Source organism: Piliocolobus tephrosceles, chromosome 12, assembly GCF_002776525.5.
Source record: "Piliocolobus tephrosceles isolate RC106 chromosome 12, ASM277652v3, whole genome shotgun sequence".
Taxonomy (NCBI): Eukaryota; Metazoa; Chordata; class Mammalia; order Primates; family Cercopithecidae; genus Piliocolobus; species Piliocolobus tephrosceles.
This window is the reverse complement of record NC_045445.1, coordinates 399,203-420,291: the sequence shown is the minus strand read 5'-3', so window position 1 is coordinate 420,291 and position 21,089 is coordinate 399,203. Positions and strand designations below refer to the sequence as shown.

The window sequence follows — 21,089 nt, the reverse complement described above, 5'->3', positions numbered from 1 at the left end:
AGGTGATGAGATGGAGATAGAATTTATTTCCAAGGGTTCTTCTGCAGGCCATTGGAAGGACTTTGGGTTTTAAGCTGAGTAAAATGTATAACCACTGGAGAATTATGAGTAGATGATTGCTTATAACTAATGTTTTATCAGGCTCCTTCTAGCTGCTATGTAGAGAATAGACTGCAAGCATGGCAGGGGTGGGGAAGGGGAGATGACAAGAGTGGCAGCAGGGAGACCAGCTATCACAATAATTCAGAAAAATGATAGTGGACAGCACCAGTGCGTTAGCATTGAGAATGGTGAAAAGCTGTCATATTCTGGTTATACTTTTAAGGTAGAGCCAGCATAATTTCCCGATAGATCAGATGTGGACTATGAAAGAAAGGAGTCAAGGGTGATACCAAGATTTTTGGCAAAGGTAGATGAAAGGACAAAGTTGCCATTTACTGAGGAGGGGAAGACTATGAGAGAGACATATTTGGGAAGGAAGATTAGGAGCCTGATTTGGGACATGTTAAATTTGTGATGCCTGATAGACATTCAAGTGGGGATGTCAGGCAAGCAGTTGGTTATAAGGGTCTGGAGTCCATGGGAAATAGACAAGTTGAAGATAAAAATCCAGGACTCATTGGCTTGTACATTTAATTTATAGCCATGGGACTGAATGACGCCACCAAGAGAATTAATATAAATGAAGAAAAAATGATCAAGCCCTGGGGAGCATTTTAAGAAGGGGATATTACATTGTTATTTTTTCCTTTTTTCTTTCCTTGTTCTCCCCTTCCCTCCCTTCCATTCCCTCTTAACTATGAAAGTGATAAAGCTGTACAGAACTTAGCCTACCTATCTACTTATGCCCAGACTCAGAATCCATTATCTTTCCTTTTTTTCTTACCCTCCCCCCACCCACATGTGTACTATCAATCCTGGGAAATGTGCTAAACTATTGTGTTCTTATGTCGGTGCCACACTGTAAGTGATCCTGGCATAAAAAATATGCCGTAGTAAGATTTGAAAAAGCTGAGGTAACTTAGCCTGGAAAAAAGAAGGCTTTCCAGGGAATATAATAGTTGTAATCAACTACCTGGCAACAGAATTAAGACTCTTCATTTAAAATCACCACGATGAAGATTTAGGCTTGACGGAACCAACTTTTCTCAAAGTGGCCTAGGCTCACCAGGAAGTACTGAGGTCCCAGTGACTTTTGATATAATGGTCAGATAACTTTCAAAAATCATTCTCTTTCTGACTTTAAGATAATGGTGAATACGATTGTGTATGGTATATGTTACATCTTATTGATATCCTTGGTAGTAGAGTTGCTACACTGTAGTAACAGATTCTGGAAATAGCTATAACACACAACTTGGAATCTCACAGTCACATAATCAATCATTTTACTAAATACAAGCATATTTTCATTCACATACAGCTAAATAAAGCATTGTTCACATTTCATTACAGTGCACAACAAAGTGAGGAAAAGTATACAGTACATTTTATTCTGAAATATGAGACAATCTAATCCAACATGCAGTTGTGGTCTTTGTTACAAGTTAGTTTATCTTTTCTTTACCTATGTAGTAAAATAGCTTCTAAAGCTTTATCCTTAGTATTATATTAACACCTGATTTTTTTCACACTTATTTTCTAAAACCCACTTATTGCAGTGACAATGGTACTGAATTCTACTAAAATGTTTTTTAAATTTTCTAGAACTTATTTAAGCAATTAAGCTCAGCCACCTCTGCTGGATTTATGCTGAATATTTTTAAACCTGCCAAAAAATGCCAGGAGTGGGAATAGTGTACATACAATAAATTTTAGTCAAGAAAATTGTAGAGAAGTTTTGTTTCTTTCCTTTTTTGAACTGACAGAATCCACTCAACTCTCATTTACCCACTGGATAATCTTGCTTTCAGAATCTTCTAAATACTTAAGTATAGCAGTTGATGAAATTTTGTGTTAATCAAATTTGCCATGTTTTATTTGTCTTTTACAACCATAAAGGTGGCAATTTAATTACCCCACCTAAGCCAGCTCTTGTGAAATGAATATAGAGAAGATGATCAGTTCACTTGTAATTAATGCTGTGAATTGATCCAAAGTGGTTTGCTCATCCAACTTGGGGCACAGGTGGCAGAACAGTCTTCCATAATTTTCATGATTTGGCTTCTTTATTCTGGCTGAAGCAAATTCCCAAACTTTCAGATTCAGTCACATTCATGCTGAAGTTCAATATATATCTCAAAGCAATTTGCCATTCTTAGGCCTTCCTATCACAATGGATATGAGAAACGTGACTCTAATCAGAATAGTTTTTTTTTTTAATTGTGAAAAGTATGGCTTTTGCCTAGCTGAACTGGCTACAATCCAAAAAGTAATTTAAAGCATCACCTCTCTTCAAGAAAATAATGGAAACTTCAAGCCAGCCATTCCAGTTTGCTGATGCAGTTAGCTGTTTGTTCACCTGAGAATTAAGGGCTGACTCTCTTGGGTAGACAGGAGCTCAGTGTACATATACGGCAGACAGATGGCCAAGGTCATTTGGGGTGAGTATTTTATCCCTATCCCACTCCCCATTGCCATTGCTGTATGTGGTTCCTTTCAATAAAAATCCAGTGTCTTGGTGATAAGAACACTTATAGCCCACACAGTTCGAATGTCTTTTTAGTTGTACAATTATTCACTTGTTTAAAGCCCTCTTGTCAATAATACCTGAATGGGCTTTACCTTTGTCCCTTTCCTAGTTATAGGGTAATTTGCACGGGACAATTTGTTTCATACAGCTGGTAATTCTATCACAAGGGTGTTCAAATGTGCTAATAACTGTGTAGATAGCCTTTCTTTCATATTCACATCATCTTTACTTGAACACCAGACCTTTTGGTCTATGTTCCTCATTTTACAGATAAGCTGTTAAAAGCTAATTGTTACCTTTTAACCAAACCCAGAAAACACCTTTGGTGCAGGGTATTCTCATGGAATAAGTAGAGCTCATAATCTTTGTCCCCAATGTGATACTTTTTTCCCCTTTATGTGTTTCTTTATGTTCATGGCCTGAGCTCAAATACCAAGTAATAGTTGTCCTGTCTGTAGGTATGCTTTCCTGGGACTTAGCTTCCTAAACCCCAGGCCCTTAACATGTGGTCCACAAAGGGCTCGTGGAGCAGCCACTGCCTAGCATGGGCCACAGTTCAGTCCCTTGGTCACAGCACGCAGGCACCCCCATCCACCCGCACATGAGTCTGTCAGAGTCCCCCTGAGAAGGAGGCTCACTTGGTATCCAAATGGAGGTTGAGTTCTCGTCAGTTACACAAAGATTCTATTTATTTCTCTTACTTTTCAGTTCAAGTAGGAGAGCATGTTTTGGAAATAAAAGAGCTGACTAGCACAAACATCTCCTCTCTGATTTGACAACCTCTTCTGAAGAGTGAACCACATTTGGTACAAATCCACTCTTCACCCCTTCCCAGCCCTCCTGGATTGTAATCTCCCCCCTTTTAACCAGCTCATATATGTCTCTTGTCAGGTCTGTGAAGGCTTTCTCCACATTAATGGCATCTCGGGCTGACGTTTCAATGTACTTCATGCCGTATGCAGCAGCCAGTTTCTCGGCCTCGTGGCGAGTCACTTGCCTCTGTGTATCCAGGTCACACTTGTGACCCACCAGAACAAATACAATTTGGTAGGGCTGAACGTGTACTTTGGTCTCTTCTAACCACTCATGGACATTCTGGAAGGACCTGCGGTTGGTAATGTCAAATAAGAGAAGACCACCTACTGAGTTCCTGTAGTAGGCGCGAGTGATGGATCTAAAACACAAGAAAGAAGTAAATAATAAAGGCCGTGCCCAAACTTCTGCATGTCAATGAACTCAGTATATTCAAATGTTCCTGGTTATTGACACAGTCCTTTGATAAAAATGATTTTCGTTTTTTTTTTTAAACAAGGGAATACAAATGGCACTCCATAATAATACTAATATGTGAGTTTCCAATTGGGTAAAACTTTGAGATGGGTATCTTCTAGAAATGAATGCTCATGAACTTTTAGGCATTTTCCATGGATTCAGCACTGGAGAGTGACCCTGGGACATAACTTAGTTCTATTTCTTGCCTTCAGGTGAAACTACAACTAACTCTCCCATCCCCCAAATCTGAATAACTGACAGAAACTTCCTTTTCTGCAAAATAGGATACCTGAGTCACAGTGTTACCATGAGGCAAAATGAAACAATGGATATTAAAGTGTTCTGTGACATAGAGAGTTCATTACAAATGCTAGTAGTTGAAACAGGATTTTTAAAACATAGAAATGAATTTATGATAGTTAACAAAATATTTAAAGTAGGTATCTTGCTATATACTCCATTTTTTCCATTTATCATTACCATGTTTTTCTCTTTCCATTATTATTATTATTAATTATTACTATTAGCTAACAGGGATCCTCAATCTCTTCTGTGAGGAGAAACACAATTTTATTTTTTATTTTCCAGGCCTGTGGGAATGGAAAAAGAAAGATGGTGAAGGGTTCAGGCAAAGTGCCTCTCAGCCCTATTTCCTGACACATTTCAGAGAGGCCAACTCAGGAGCCATCAGAAGAAACTTCACATGTTTTAACTTCTTGACTTGAGGAGCCTCATTATAAATATACATTATGGCACTTTGCTTACAGTGTATTAAAGCTTATTACAGGGTATAGACCTATTTGTCTCTGCAATCACTTGCTTTAGACTACTGTGATTTTTTTAATCTATGTCTATTTTTAGGTTTTCTGTCTTCTCAGATAAAGAAGATAGACAATGAAGGACTCAATAGCTTAGGGAAAATGGCCCAGTGTTAACAGAACAAGCATTGTCCAGGGACCTACAGTCCAAGCTAGATGATGGTAAAAGTAAAACTTACAAATGAGTTTAAGTCTCCAGAATCAGGCAAATCAGCCCTGGGGACTGAAAGCATTTCTTGTCTCTTAGGTTTGAATATTCATGGAGAATGGTAGATTTACCAGAAAATTAGACATGAACAAACAAAGGTTTTGATTTGTGAAAAGCTTGATTCAAGAAATCAATTGTTTGTGAGTACTTAGCAAAGAAAGTGACAAAGGCCTTCTAAGCATGGACATAAGGCTACATAAACCTTAAATTCCTCCTTACATTAAAAAATCTTAATGTGAAAAGACAAATGATAAACTAGGAATATATGTTACAACATACATGACAGGAAAGCGTTAATATTCTTAATCTATAAAGTACTCTTACAAGTCCATACTGCCCAATAAATAATAAGCAGTGGATGTGAACAGGCTGTTCATATAGAAAGAAATTCCGACAAACACATAAAAGATACCTTTCTTTGCTTAGGAGAAATGCAATCACAAGTTCAAAGTGAACCTGTACAAGGAATTTTCCACAGTGTTGTTTGTGGAAGTGAGGAGCTGGAGGCAACTTAAATTTGTAATTATTTCTCCTTACCACTCTTCAGTTACCCAACCAGTATCTTCTATGCTTAGTTAGTTTTCAATAGATAAATGAGCAAATGATCATAAACTTGGGCTATTGAGTTTTCTTGATCTGGTTCCTGCTGCTCTACTTTAGTTCAAATTGTTCCCTGCAAAGTTTTCTGTGTACACTCTGCTCCCTCTCACTTCTGTCTTTATTCATGCTGTTTCCTATCCCTGGGCGTTTCCTGTCTTTGCTTGGGCAGTCATACTCATCCGGTCTCATCTTCTCCAGTTAACCTTTCCTCCTCTGTGTTCATACATTTAATTACAAATAATACATGCTACAAAAGCAAAGGGTTTTGAGTGAAAGTAAACATATTCATTGATTATTCAATGAATTCATTGAAGTTAAGCATATTCATTATGTGCCAAGTGTTACAGTAGGGAGTGGGCATACAAATATGAGCAAGACACATTTTTGTAATTGCTGATTATCTATTTCCCTCAACTATGTTAGCACAGAAGTTCCAAGAGTGAAGGGGCTTTGTCTGTTTTGATTACATGGCATCCCCTTGTGTGAGTTTCCTCACACTGTTTTCCCAGAAACAAGCCCGGAGTCTGGCACATAGTAGATGATCACTGAATGTGTGCTGGTTGCAAGAAGGAATCAATCGTATGTATTTCCTTTATGTTAGAACATATGTTAGCATATATATGCACACACACAGATATGGAAATAAAACATAATACACATGTATTTATGTATCTAAATCTCTGTCAGTTGTGTTAGGAGGACCTGGGAACATTTTTGAAAGTACATAACATAGGGACTGAGATTGATGAATTACAGATACAGAAATCAATTCCAGCTAGTTTATTAGCCACCAAGGGGCAGGTTGGTGGAGTTGTGGTGCAAGCAATATGCGTTATTGACCGGCCTTCCCTGCCAGGGCACTTCTTTCCTTGCACTGAACTCCGGGTTAGCCAAAGGTGGGCTTCGGTAGAATCCCCAAGACCCTTAGTGTTGCCCTCCTGGACCGCGACTAGGACCAGGAAGTTCTCTCTCCCCAGAGGCTGTGTAAACCCCGAAGACCCTCCCACTGCTTGCGGGCCCGGACTGCGCTCCCACCTGAACCTCTCTTGACCCGCGGTATCCCAGATCTGGAGCTTGATGCGTTTTCCCGGCTCGATCTCCACCAAGCGGGAGAAAAAATCCACCCCCACGGTGGGGTCAGAAACCTGGGCAAAGCGACCCTCGGTGAAGCGGCGGATCAGGCAGGACTTGCCCACTGTGGAATCCCCGATGACAATGAGCCGGAACTGGTACAGCCAGATGGCCTCCATGGCCGCGGCTCTGCAGGTCTCCTTGGCTCGGACCGGGGACGGCGGGAGGGGGCGCCCCGCCGACGCTTCAGAGAGCGCGGCTCGGCAGGATCTAGCTCAGCTGCGAGCGCATCGCTGACCTGGGAACCCTAAGCTGGGTAGGCCCAGGCGCCCGGATAGCGGAGGGATGGATGCTGCGCTCGCAAAGGTGATGAAATGGCAGCAGCATCAGCACCACGCACTCTGACTCATCACTGACAACCGGGTTACTGTAATCCCCCGCGTAGACGCGACGCCTGGGCCGCCGCACTGTCTGTAAGAGGAGCGCACACAAAATGGCTGCAAAATTAGCGCGTTCCCTCCCTTTCTAATTACCCCACCCACCCTCTGTTAATTAAAAATGTTTTCTGTCGTTCAAACTGCAAATGTCATACCTTTTCATTGAAACTAGCAAAGCAATACAAAACTACTCAAGAAAGGGAAGGTACATAATTATATATTAGTCTACAAGTGTTTCCATGCTCACGTAAACACACAAATATTATATGTGTTTGTATTCCCATATACATTTATTGCTGTTTGTTTTTACAAAAAATTAAACTGAGGCCTTACTTTCAATTAATAATTGCTTTCTGCAGTTAATAAAGCATCATAAATATCTTTCCATTTCCACCTAATTTCACTTTTGTCATAACAATGCTGCAATAAAGATTCTTTAAAATGTAGTCACACGTATTTTATTTCTATGAGCTAGAGTCTTAAAAGAGGGGCCATGAATTCAAAGAGTATGAGTATTTTAAATTTAATGGACATGGCCATTCTACTTTCCAAAACTATTTAGCAGTTTAAACTCTACCCAACAATGTGTGAAAAGGTCATTGCTCTGCATTATTTCAAGCATCATATGTATGTTTTATTCTTTCTTAATTCTTGTCAATAGAATGTAGTTAAATAAAAATACGTCTCATTGCTTTATTTTACATTTCTCTGACTACTGATGAGGTCAATACCAAGTCTTGTGTATTGACCACTTCATTTCCTCTTCTGGGAATTGTCTCTTCATATCCTTTGTATTTTTTGTGTGTAATCTTTTATCATTGCCTTACTCTTTAAAAAAATCAGCCTTATTAACATGGAAATTCACATACTGTACAATTCACCCTTTTAAAGTGAAAAATTCTTAGCATAGATTTTTAATATACTCACAAATATGTACAACTATCACCACAGTTAATTTTAGAACATTTTTATCACTTCAAAAAATAACCCAGAACTTTTTAGCTATCATCTCTCTATCTCATGTTCCTCCAGCCTCTGGCAACCATTAATGTACTTTCTGTCTCTATAAATTTCCCTATTCTGAACATTTCATATACGTGGAATCATATAATATGTGCATTTTTGTGACTGGCTGCTTTCACTTAGCATAATGTTTTCAAGGTTCATTCACACCATAGCAAGTATCAGTACTTCATTCCTTTTTGTGGCTGAATACTATTCCATTGTATGGATAGACCACATCTTGTTTATCCATTCATTCATTGAGGGACATTTGGGTTGTTCCCACCTTTTGGCTATTCTAAATAATCCTACCGTTGAACATTCATGTACAAGTTTTTTTTTAAATATCTGTTTTCAATTTTTTGGGATTTATACCTAAGAGTGGAATTTCTCAGTCCTGTGGCAACTCTATGTCTAACCCTTTGATGAAATGCCTGACTTTTTCACAGTGGTTGTACCATATTACATCCCAATGGCAGCATATGTGGTTCCAATTTCTCCACAGTCTAACACGGATGTGAAGTGGTACCTTATTGTAGTTTGATTTGCATTTCCCTAATGACTGGTGACTTCAAGCATATTTTTACATTCTTATTGGCCATTTGTGTATCTTCCTTGGAAAAATATTCTTAGATCTTTTGCCCATTTTTAAACTGGATTGCTAGTCTTTGTATTATTGAGTTGTAAGAGTTCTTTATATATGCTAGATACAAGTCCTTTATCAGATATATGATTTGTAAATATTTTTTCCAATTCGGTGTGTTCTTTTTTTTTTCACTTTCTTGAGGGTGTCCAAACAAAGTTTTAGATTTTTAAGAAGTACAATTTATCGAGATTCCATTTTGTTGCTCATGCTTCTGGTGTCATGTCTAAGAATACTTTGCCAAATCCAAGGTCATGAAGATTTACTCATGCTTTCTTCTAAGAGTTTTATAGTTTTCGTTCATTCATTTAGGTCTATGATCTATTTTGTGTTCATTTTTTATGCATGGTGTGACAAAGGGGTTCAAATTCATTCCTTTGCATGTGGATATCCAGCTATCCCAGCACTCTATTGAGGATACTATTCTTTCTCTATGGAATGATTTTGACACTCTGGAAAATCAATTGACCGTGGACGTATGGATGTATTTTTGGACTTTCTATTTCTATGTTAATAAAGCTGATTTTTTTTAAAACAGTAAGGCAGTGATAAAAGATTACACATAAAAAATACAAAGTATATAAAGAGACAATTCCCAGAAGAGGAAATGAAATGGCCAATACACATCGGTCTATATATCTGCCCTTATGCCAGTATGACACTGTCTTGACTGTTGTAGCTTTGTAGAAAGTTCTGAAATCAGAAAGTGTGAGTCCTCCTACTGAGGAGGATCCAATCTTTTCAAAGATTGTTTTGGTTATTTGGAGCCCTTTGCAATTTCATATGAATTTTAAGAACAGCTTATCAGTTTCTGCAAATAAAGCAGTTGGAATGTTGATAGGTATTGATTTGACTCTGTAGATCAATTTGGAGAGTATTGCTGTCTTAACAAAATTAAGTGTTTCCATCCATGAGCACAAGATGGATATCATTCCATTTATTTAGGTTTTTAAAAATTGTTTTAACAATGTTTCATAGTGTTCAGTGTATAAGTTTTGTACTTCAAGTGTTTTGTTATTTATGATACTATTGTGAATGCAATTGTTTTCTTATTTTCATTTTTAGATTGCTCCTTGCAAGTTTATAAAATGCAATTTAATTTTTGTATATTGATTTTATATCCTCCAACCTTGCTGAACTTGCTTATTAGTCCTAATAGTTTTTATTTATTTATTTTAAATAGTAAGTTCTGGGATACATGTGCAGAACGTGCAGGTTTGTTGCATGGGTATACACGTACCATGGTGATTTGCTGCACCCATCAACCTGTCATCTACATTAGGTATTTTTTCTAATCCTATCCCTCCCCTACACCCCCACTCCCCAACAGGCCCCAGTGTGTGATGTTCCCCTCCCTGTGTCCATGTATTCTCATTGTTCAATTCCACTTAAGAATGAGAACATGTGGTGTTTGGTTTTCTGTTCCTGTGTTAGTTTGCTGAGAATGATGGTTTCCAGCTTCATTCATGTCCCTGCAAAGGACATGCACTCAACCTTCTTTATGGCTGCATAGTATTCCATGGTGTATATGTGCCACGTTTTCTTTATCCAGTCTATCATTGATGGGCATTTGGGTTGGTTCCAAGTCTTTGTTATTGTGAACAGTGCTGCAATAAACATACATGTGTATGTGTCTTTATAGTAGAATGATTTATGATTCTTTGGGTATATACCCAGGAATAAGATGGCTGGGTCAAATGGTATTTCTGATTCAAGATCTTTGAGGAATCACCACACTGTCTTCCACAATGGTTGAACTAATTTATACGCCCACCAACAGTGTAAAAGTGTTCCTATTTCTCCACATCCTCTCTAGCATCTGTTGTTTCCTTTTTTTTTTTTTTGAGACAGAGTCTTGCTCCATGGGCCAGGCTGAAGTGCAGTGGCATGATCTCAGCTCACTGCAACCTGCATCTCCTGGGCTCAAGCAGTTATCCTGCCTCAGCCTCCCAAGTAGCTGGGATTACAGGCACATGCCACTGTTTCCTGACTTTTTAATGATTGCCATTCTAACTGGCGTGAGATGGTATCTCATTGTGGTTTTGATTTGCATTTCTCTAATGACCAGTCAGGCTACCATTGATTTTCTTCACAGAATTAGAAAAAACTACCTTAAATTTCACATGGAACCAAAAACAGAGGTTTGACAGTTTTGTTGTTCTTTTCAAAGAACAAACTTTTGGTTTCATTGATTCTATTGTTAATCTATTCCCTTTGTTTCATTTATCTCTGCCCTAATCTTTATTATTTTCTTCCTTTTGCTTGATTTTCTTTTAGTTAGCTCATCTTTTTCCAGTTTCTTAAGTTGTAGGGTTGAGTTATTGATTTGAGATTTTTTTTCTTAATACAGGCACTTACAGCTATACATTTCCCTCTGAGCACTGCTTTATCTGAACCCCATAAGTTTTGGTATCTTTCTTGTGTCATTTTCATTTATCTGAAACTATTTTCTGATTTTCCTTTTGATCTCTTCTTTGACCCATTTGTTATTTATGAGGGTTTTGTTTGATTCTCACATATTTGTGAGTTTTTCATATCTTTTTCCTACTATTGATTTCTAGTTTCATTCCATGTGGTCAGAAAACATACTTTGTATTATTTCTATCCTTTTAAATTTCTTGAGATTTGTTTTTTTGGCATAGTGTATCATCTATTCTGGTAATGCTCCATGTGCACTTGAAAATAATATATCTTCTGCTGTTTTATATATATATATAAAATATATATATTATATATATATATCTATTATGTCTAGTTGGTTTATAAAGACTTAGACATAAGTCTGCTGTTTCCTTGTTGATCTTCAGTATGGTTGTTCTACATATTATTGGAAATGGAAAATGAAGCCTCCAACTATTCTTGTAGAATGATTTTTCACTTTAGCTGTCAGTTATTGCTTCATATATTTTGGAGCTCTATTGTTAGATGCATATATGTTTGTAATTGTTGTATCTTTCTGATAGATTGACCCTTTTATCATTATGAAATGTCCTTTTTTAGTAGCTGTTTTTGTTTTGAGGTCTATTTTTTCTGATATTAGTATAGTCACTTCAGCTTTCTTGTGATTGGTGATTGCATGATATGTATTTTTCCATCATTTTACTTTCAATCACTTTGTATCTTTGAATATAAAGTGTCTGCTGTAGACAGCATATAGTTGTATCATTCAAAACATCTAGCCATATAATCTTTGTCTTTCTTTAAACCGATTGTTTAATCTGTTCACATTTAATGTTATTTATTGATATAGTGGGATTTATGTCAGCCATTTATTTGTTTTTCTGTATGTCTTAATATTTTTTTCCTCTAGTCTTCTCTTATTGCTTTCTTTTGCAATAAGCAAATATTTTTTGATGTACCATTTGAGTTTCTTAATTCTTGATTAAAAATTTTTCACTATATTTTGAAGTATTTTTTAGTGGTTGCTTTAGAGCTTACCATATATATCCTGACTTATCAGAATCACCTTCAGATTTACACTAGCTTTATTGTAGTGACATATAGAAACATTATTCCTATATAGTTCTTTTCTTTTCTTTTTTATTTTTTTGAGATAGAGTTTAGCTTTGTCACCCATGCTGGAGTGCAGTGGTGCAATCTTAGCTCACTGCAACCTCCAGCTCCCAGGTTCAAGCAATTCTCCTGCCTCAGTCTCCCAAGTAGCTGGGACTACCAGCGTGCGCCACCACACCTGGCCAATTTTTGTAGTTTTAGTAGAGACAGGGCTTCACCATGTTGACCAGGCTACTCCTGACCTCAAATGATCCACTTGCCTGGGCCTACCAAAGTGCTGGGATTACAGGCATGAGCCACCATGCCCGGACTCCTATATAGTTTGATTGTCTTTTCTGTCTTTTTATGGTACTACTATTATGCATATTATGTCTATTAATGTTACAAACCTATCAATACATTGTTATAATTATTGCTTTATCATCTATATTTCCTTATCCCAATATAGCTTTGCTCTCAGCCACCTCTTTTGTGTTGCTTTTGGCAAATATACTGCATTCTATGTTATGGACTGAATAATACATTATATACATATGTTATGGAATTGCTTTGTTAATCAATTAATGGAAAAATATACATTTATGCAGTCTTTTATAATTACATAATTACTGGTGTTCTGGTTTTTTATTTGTTTCTGTGGATTTGAATTATCATCTGAGATCACTTGCTTTCAGTCTGAATAACTTCCTTCAGTATTTCTTGTAAGGTGGATATGCCAGCAACAAATTCTTCAGTTTTTGTTTGTTTATCTGGGAATGTCTTTATTTGCTTTCTTTTTCTGAACGATAGCTTTGTTGGATATAAAATTCTTGGGTGACTCTTTTTCTTTGATCACTTTGAATATGTTACCTCATTGTTTTTGGCCTCCATTGTTTCTGCTGAGAAGTCATTTGTTAATCTTATTAGGGTTCCCTTGTAAGTGATAAATCATTTTTTCCCATTTTTCATTTTTTATTTTTAAGTATTATGGGTACAAAATAGTTGTATATATTTATGGGTTACATGTGGTGTTTTGATACAGGCATCCAATGTGTAATGATTGAATCAGGGTAATTGGGGTATCCATCACCTCAAGCCCTTATCATTTCTTTGTGATAGGAACATTAGAATTCTACTATTTTAGTTATTTTGAAATACATAATAAATTAGTGTTAACTGTAGTCACCCTATTGTGCTACTGAAGAATAGATGTTATTCATTCTATCTAACCATCCCCACTTTATTCTCTTCCCACTACCCTTCTCACCCTCTGGAAAACATCATTCCACTCTCTATCTCCATTAGTTCCATTTTGTTTTAGTGCTCACATATGAGTGAGAACATGAGATTTTTGTCTTTCTGTGCCTGGCTTATTTCACTTAATATAATATACTCCAGTTCTATTCATGTTGTTGCAAATGACAAGATTTCATTCTTTCTTATAACCAAGTAATATTTCATTGTGTACCTGTCAGACACTTTAAAAATTCATTCATCTGTTGATGAACACTTAGGTTGCTTCTGTATCTTGGCTATTGTGAATAGTGTTGCAATAAACATGGGAGTGCAGATATTTCCTCAATATATTGATTTTCTTTCTTTTGGATATATACCTAACAGTGACACTGCTGGATCATATGGTAGTTCTATTTTTATTTTTTTAGGAACCACCATACTGTTCTCCATAGTGGTTGTATTAATTTATATTCCTATCAACAGTGTATGAAGGCTCCCCCTTTTTCACCATCTTCACCAGCATTTGTTATTGCCCATCTTTTGCATAAAAGCCATTTTAACTGGGATTATATGATATCTCATTGTAGTTTTGATTTGCATTTCTCTGATGATTAGTGATGTTGAGCACTTTTTTTCATATACCTGTTTGCCATTTATATGTCTTCTTTTGAGAAACATTTATTCAGCTCTTTTACTCATTTTTAAATTGGACTATTTGTTTTTTTCCTATTGAATTGTTTGAGCTCCTTATATATTCTGGTTGTTAATCTCTTGTCAAATGAGTATTCTTAAATACTTTCTCCCATTCGATGTCACTTTGCTGATTGTTTCCTTTGCTGTGCAGAAGCTCGTTAGTTCGATGTGATCCCATTTGTCCATTTTTACTTTGCTTGCCTGTGCTTTTGAGGTCTTAACTCAAGAAATCTTTGCCCAGACCAATGTCCTGGTATGTTTCCCCAATGTCTTCTTGTAGTAGTTTCATAATTTCAGGTCTTAGATTTAATTATTTAACCTATTTTGATTTGATTTTTATATATGGGGTAGTTTCATTTTTCTGCAAATGGATATCCAGTTTTCCCAACACCATTTATTGAAGAAACTGTCCTTTTCCCAATGTATGTTCTTGGCACTTTTGTCAAAAATGAGTTGACTGTAAATGCATGGATTTATTTCTGGATTTTCTTTTCTGTTCTGTTGGTCAGTGTGTCTGCGTTTATGACAGTACCTTGCTATTTTGGTTACTATAGCTCTGCAGTATAATTTGAAGTCAGGTACTGTGATTCCTCCAGTTTTGTTCTTTTTCCCAGGATGGCTTTTGTTATTCTGGGTCTTTTATGGTTTAACATAAATTTTAGAATTATTTTTTCTATTTCTGTGAAGATGTTACTGGAATTTTGATAGGGATTGCATTGAATCTGTAGATTGCTTTGGGTAGTATGGATATCTTAACAATATTTATTCTTCCAAACCATGAATATGCAATATCCTTTCTTCTTTTCTTTCTTTCATCAATGTGTCATCAATGTTTTACAGTTTTCATAGTAGAAATTTTTCACTTCTTTGGTCAAGTTTATTATTTTTAGCTATCATAAATGGGATTACTGTTTTGGTTTCTTTTTCAGGTTGTTTGCTCTTGGCATATGCTACTGACTTTTGTATGTATTATTTTGTATCCTGCAACTTTACTGAATTTGCTTATTAGTTCTAACAGTTTTTGTGGACTCATCAGGTTTTTGTAAATATAAGATTATATCATCTGCAAACAAGGATAATTTGACTTCTGATTTCCTAATTTGAATATCTTTTATTGCCTTCTCTTGTCTAATTGCTTTGGATAGGATTTTCAGCACTGTGTTGAATAACAGTGGTGAAAGTGGGTATCCTTGTCTTGTTCCCAATTTTAGGAAGAAAGGCTTTTAGTTTTCCCCTGTTCAATATACTAGCTATGAGTTTGTTGTATAAGGCATTATCATATTGAGGTATGTTCCTTGTACACCCAGTTTTTTGAGAGTTTTTATTATAAAGTGATGTTAAATTTTATTGAATGTGTTTTCAGCATCAATTGAAATGATCAGATGGTTTTTGATCTTTCATTCTGTTGATATGATGTATCACATTTATTTATTTGCATATGTTGAATCATCCTTGCATTCCTTGTCTTTTGTATTTGCATATTCAGCTATCACCTTCAACTTACTATGTCCAAAACTGGTCTCTATATTCTATCCCTCTCTGCCACCAACAAAACTAGCCAGAAGTCAATCTGCTTTCCCAATATCTGTTATTGTTCAAGTTATCCCTCTGGTTCAGCAAAATAAGTAAGTACAATTACAGGGTATATTGAGGAATGGATGAGTAATGCTATGTGAGGATACAGGTACATTTATAACAGGGCAACTTCTGATCTGAGTTTTGAAGACTAAGAGGGGTGGCACAGCAAAAATACATAGACTAGTGATCAAAAGCATAGACTGTGGAGTCAGATTGCCTAGATTCAAATATCAGCTATACTGATATCACTTACTAACTGAATGACCTTGAATCGTTTGTTAACCTCTCTTTGCCTCAATTTTATCATCTACAAATAGCTTTTCACTTGTCTCAGCACCATTTCTTAAAAGGCCCATACTTGCTCCAGAGATTGAAGATGCTGTTTATCCTAAACTAAATTTTCATACTAAATGACCTACTTAGGAACTTTCTATTTATTTCACAAGTCTATTTGTCTATTTGTACACTAGCACTACACTGTTTTACTTAAAGACACTTTATTGTATATTTTAATGTCTGGTAGGGCTAATTCCTCCTCATGATTTTTCTTTTTTAGTGTCTTCCTGGCTATTCTTTCATGTGTCTTTTTTCATATGAACTTAGTGTTGGCATATATAAGTCCATAAAGAAGCTTGTTGGTATTTTTGTTATGTTTGCAATACATTTATAAGTTAACTTATGGAGAACTGATGTATTATGTAATTGAGTCGTCCTGTCCAAGAACCAAAGGAGGCCTTTCCATATGCTTAAGTTTTAATGTGTGCCTTTCAGGAGTGTTTAAGCTTCTTTTTGTATAGGTTTTATATATTTCCTGTTGTTTATTTTTAAATATTTTATCTTCTTTGCTGTTATCGTAAGTGGTGTTTTCTCTACTATACATCCTCTAACTGGTTACATATATATAGTACCGTTAGTCTATGTGTCTGTTTTTGTATCAGTACCATGCTGTTTTGGTTGCTGTTGCCTTATAGTATACTTTGAAGTCTCTGTGATCTTTTAAAAACCCATACCCCAGTCTAATCCTAACCACTCTAAGCATGAGAAAAACATCAGAAAAATCCCAATTGAGAGATATTCTACAAAATCATTGACCAGTACTTCTGAAAATAGTCAAGATCATTAAAAATATGGAATATTTGAGAAAGTGTCACAAACCAGAGAAGGCTAAGGAAACATGATGACTAAAAATAATGTGGTACCTAGATGGTGTCCCAGAACAGAAAAAAGAATTAGGGAAAAAGTAGTTAAATTTGATTAAAGTAGGTACTTTAGTTAATAGTAATGTGCTAATGTTGTTTCCTTAGTTTTTACAAATGTGCCAAGATTATATAAGATGTTAACAATAAAAGAAACTGGGTGAGGAGGATATAGAACTCTCTGTACTATCTTTGCAACTTTTTGTAAATGTAAAAATATTACAAAATAAAGTTTATTTTAATAAAAATGATGTGTTTGTGGATTTACGTCAGTATTTGACAGTACCCATTCATTAAGGAATATATTTTGACAAATGAAATCTGTGAAATCTCATTATAGATCAGCATTAACAGATAAACATTTGAATTGATTTTGAAGATAGGAAACACTAACTTAATGTTTTCCCAAGAAAGAATTGTAGCTTTCTCATTAGTAGACCCATATTATAAAAGATTGTGTTTGATTGTTATTATATTTTGAATTTCATCAATAAGAATTTTGTGGAATTTTAAAACTTTCTTATGATATAGGCATCTACATAATATTCTTAATTTTGTCTCTTGACCCATCAAGTTAAAAATATTATTCTTTTTTTCTCTGTAGAAGATTGCCAACTCCTGCAGAGTTGCCAATCCTTAAAGAGTGATAAACATCTCTCAAAAAAGAACAAATATATATGTTGGCATGGATGCAGTGAAAAGGGAGGACTTAATACACTATTGGTGGAAATGTAAACTAGTACAATCACTACAGAAGACCATATGGAGATTTCTCAGAGAACTAAAAGTAGATCTGCCAGTGAGTCCAGTAATCCTGCTACTGGGTATCTACCGAAAGGAAAAGAAGTCACTATATAAAAAAGACACCTGCATTTTTATGTTTATCACAGCATAATTTACAATTAAAAAGATGTGGAATCAACCTAAGTTCCTAAGTGTCTATCAGCTGATGAGTGGATAAGGAAAATAGTATATATATATATTATATGTGATATATATATGTGAGATTCTATCTATCTATCTATCTATCTATCTATCTATCTATCTATCTTTCTTTCTTTCTTTCTTTCTATCTATCTATCATCTATCTATCACCATGGAATACTACTCAGCCATAAAAAAATGAAATAATGTGTTTTGCAACAACTTGGATTAAACTGGAGGCCATTATCCTAAGTGAAGTAACTCAGGAATGGAAAATCAAATACTACATGTTCTCACTTACAAGTGGGGGCTAAGTGATGGGTATGTAAAGGTTTACAGAATGGTATAACGGACATTGGAGTCTCAGAAGTGGGGGAGGGCTGGAGGGAGGTGAAGGATAAAAAATACCAGCTGTTGGGTACAATGCACACTACTCAAGTGACAGATACACTTAAAGCCCAGACTTCACTACTATACAATTCACCCATGTAACCAAAAACCAATTGTATCCCTAAAGCTATTGAAATATAAATAAATTAATGAGAGATTAAACAGATGACCTACAGAATTGAAGAAAATATTTTCAAACTATCTCATAATGGTCTCATATCTGTAATCTATAAGGAACTTACATGATTCAACAAGCAAAAACCAAATAACCAAATTAAAAAGTGGGCAAATGATATGAACAGACACTTCTCAAAAGAAGACATACGGGATGAAGCCCACTTGATCATGGTGGATAAGCTTTTTGATGTGCTGCTGAATCCCGTTTGCCAGTATTTTATTGAGGATTTTTGCAAGGCTGGTTCAACATTCGCAAATCAATCAACGTAATCCAGCATATAAACAGAACCAAAGACAAGAACCACATGATTATCTCAATAGATGCAGAAAAGGCTTTTGACAAAATTCAACAGCCCTTCATGCTAAAAACGCTCAATAAATTCGGTATTGATGGAACGTACCTGAAAATAATAAGAGCTATTTATGACAAACCCACAGCTAATATCATACTGAATGGGCAAAAACTGGAAAAATTCCCTTTGAAAACTGGCACAAGACAGGGATGCCCTCTCTCACCACTCCTATTCAACATAGTGTTGGAAGTTCTGGCTAGGGCAATCAGGCAAGAGAAAGAAATCAAGGGTATTCAGTTAGGAAAAGAAGAAGTCAAATTGTCCCTGTTTGCAGATGACATGATTGTATGTTTAGAAAACCCCATCATCTCAGCCCAAAATCTCCTTAAGCTGATAAGCAACTTCAGCAAAGTCTCAGGATACAAAATTAATGTGCAAAAATCACAAGCATTCTTATACACCAGTAACAGACAAGCAGAGAGCCAAATCAGGAATGAACTTCCATTCACAATTGCTTCAAAGAGAATAAAATACCTAGGAATCCAACTTACAAGGGATGTAAAGGACCTCTTCAAGGAGAACTACAAACCACTGCTCAGTGAAATCAAAGAGGACACAAACAAATGGAAGAACATACCATGCTCATGGATAGGAAGAATCAATATCATGAAAATGGCCATACTGCCCAAGGTAATTTATAGATTCAATGCCATCCCCATCAAGCTACCAATGACTTTCTTCACAGAATTGGAAAAAACTGCTTTAAAGTTCATATGGAACCAAAAAAGAGCCCGCATTGCCAAGACAATCCTAAGTCAAAAGGACAAAGCTGGAGGCGTCACGCTACCTGACTTCAAACTATACTACAAGGCTACAGTAACCAAAACAGCATGGTACTGGTACCAAAACAGAGATATAGACCAATGGAACAGAACAGAGTCCTCAGAAATAATACCACACATCTACAGCCATCTGATCTTTGACAAACCTGAGAGAAACAAGAAATGGGGAAAGGATTCCCTATTTAATAAATGGTGCTGGGAAAATTGGCTAGCCATAAGTAGAAAGCTGAAACTGGATCCTTTCCTTACTCCCTATACGAAGATTAATTCAAGATGGATTAGAGACTTAAATGTTAGACCTAATACCATAAAAACCCTAGAAGAAAACCCAGGTAGTACCATTCAGGACATAGGCATGGGCAAGGACTTCATGTCTAAAACACCAAAAGCAACGGCAGCAAAAGCCAAAATTGACAAATGGGATCTAATTAAACTAAAGAGCTTCTGCACAGCAAAAGAAACTACCATCAGAGTGAACAGGCAACCTACAGAATGGGAGAAAATTTTTGCAATCTACTCATCTGACAAAGGGCTAATATCCAGAATCTACAAAGAACTCAAACAAATATACGAGAAAAAAACAAACAACCCCATCAAAAAGTGGGCAAAGGATATGAACAGACATTTCTCAAAAGAAGACATTCATACAGTACAGCCAACAGACACATGAAAAAATGCTCATCATCACTCGCCATCAGAGAAATGCAAATCAAAACCACAATGAGATACCATCTCACACCAGTTAGAATGGCAATCATTAAAAAGTCAGGAAACAAAAGGTGTTGGAGAGGAGGTGGAGAAATAGGAACACTTTTACACTGTTGGTGGGATTGTAAACTAGTTCAACCATTATGGAAAACAGTATGGCAATTCCTCAAGGATCTAGAACTAGATGTACCATATGACCCAGCCATCCCACTACTGGGTATATACCCAAAGGATTATAAATCATGCTGCTATGAAGACACATGCACACGTATGTTTACTGCGGCACTATTCACAATAGCAAAGACTTGGAATCAACCCAAATGTCCATCAGTGACAGACTGGATTAAGAAAATGTGGCACATATACACCATGGAATACTATGCAGCCATAAAAAAGGATGAGTTTGCGTCCTTTGTAGGGACATGGAGGCAGCTGGAAACCATCATTCTTAGCAAACTATCACAAGAAGAGAAAACCAAGCACCGCATGTTCTCACTCATAGGTGGGAACTGAACAATGAGCTCACTTGGACTCGGGAAGGGGAACATCACACACTGGGGCCTATCATGGGGAGGGGGGAGGGGGGAGGGATTGCATTGGGGAGTTATACCTGATATAAAGGATGAATTGATGGGTGCTGACGAGTTGATGGGTGCAGCACACCAACATGGCACAAGTATACATATGTAACAAACCTGCACGGGGGAGGTATTGCACTGGGAGTTATACCTGATATAAATGACGAATTGATGGGTGCTGACGAGTTGATGGGTGCAGCACACCAACATGGCACAAGTATACATATGTAACAAACCTGCACGTTATGCACATGTACCCTAGAACTTAAAGTACAATAAAAAATAAATAAATAAATAAA

At 36.4% G+C, this 21,089-nt stretch overlaps 1 protein-coding gene across 1 annotated transcript; it reads right to left on the bottom strand.

Annotated features, from left to right (window-relative positions):
• Positions 1–1,371: 1,371 nt before the first annotated feature.
• RAB39B (RAB39B, member RAS oncogene family) lies at positions 1,372–7,081 on the bottom strand. Its single transcript, XM_023193644.1, has 2 exons — positions 6,566–7,081; positions 1,372–3,806 (listed from the first exon to the last, which is right to left on the bottom strand). Exons 1-2 carry the CDS (start codon positions 6,778–6,780, stop codon positions 3,380–3,382), a joined length of 642 nt encoding a protein of 213 aa, XP_023049412.1. The 5' UTR covers positions 6,781–7,081; the 3' UTR covers positions 1,372–3,379.
• Positions 7,082–21,089: the final 14,008 nt, after the last annotated feature.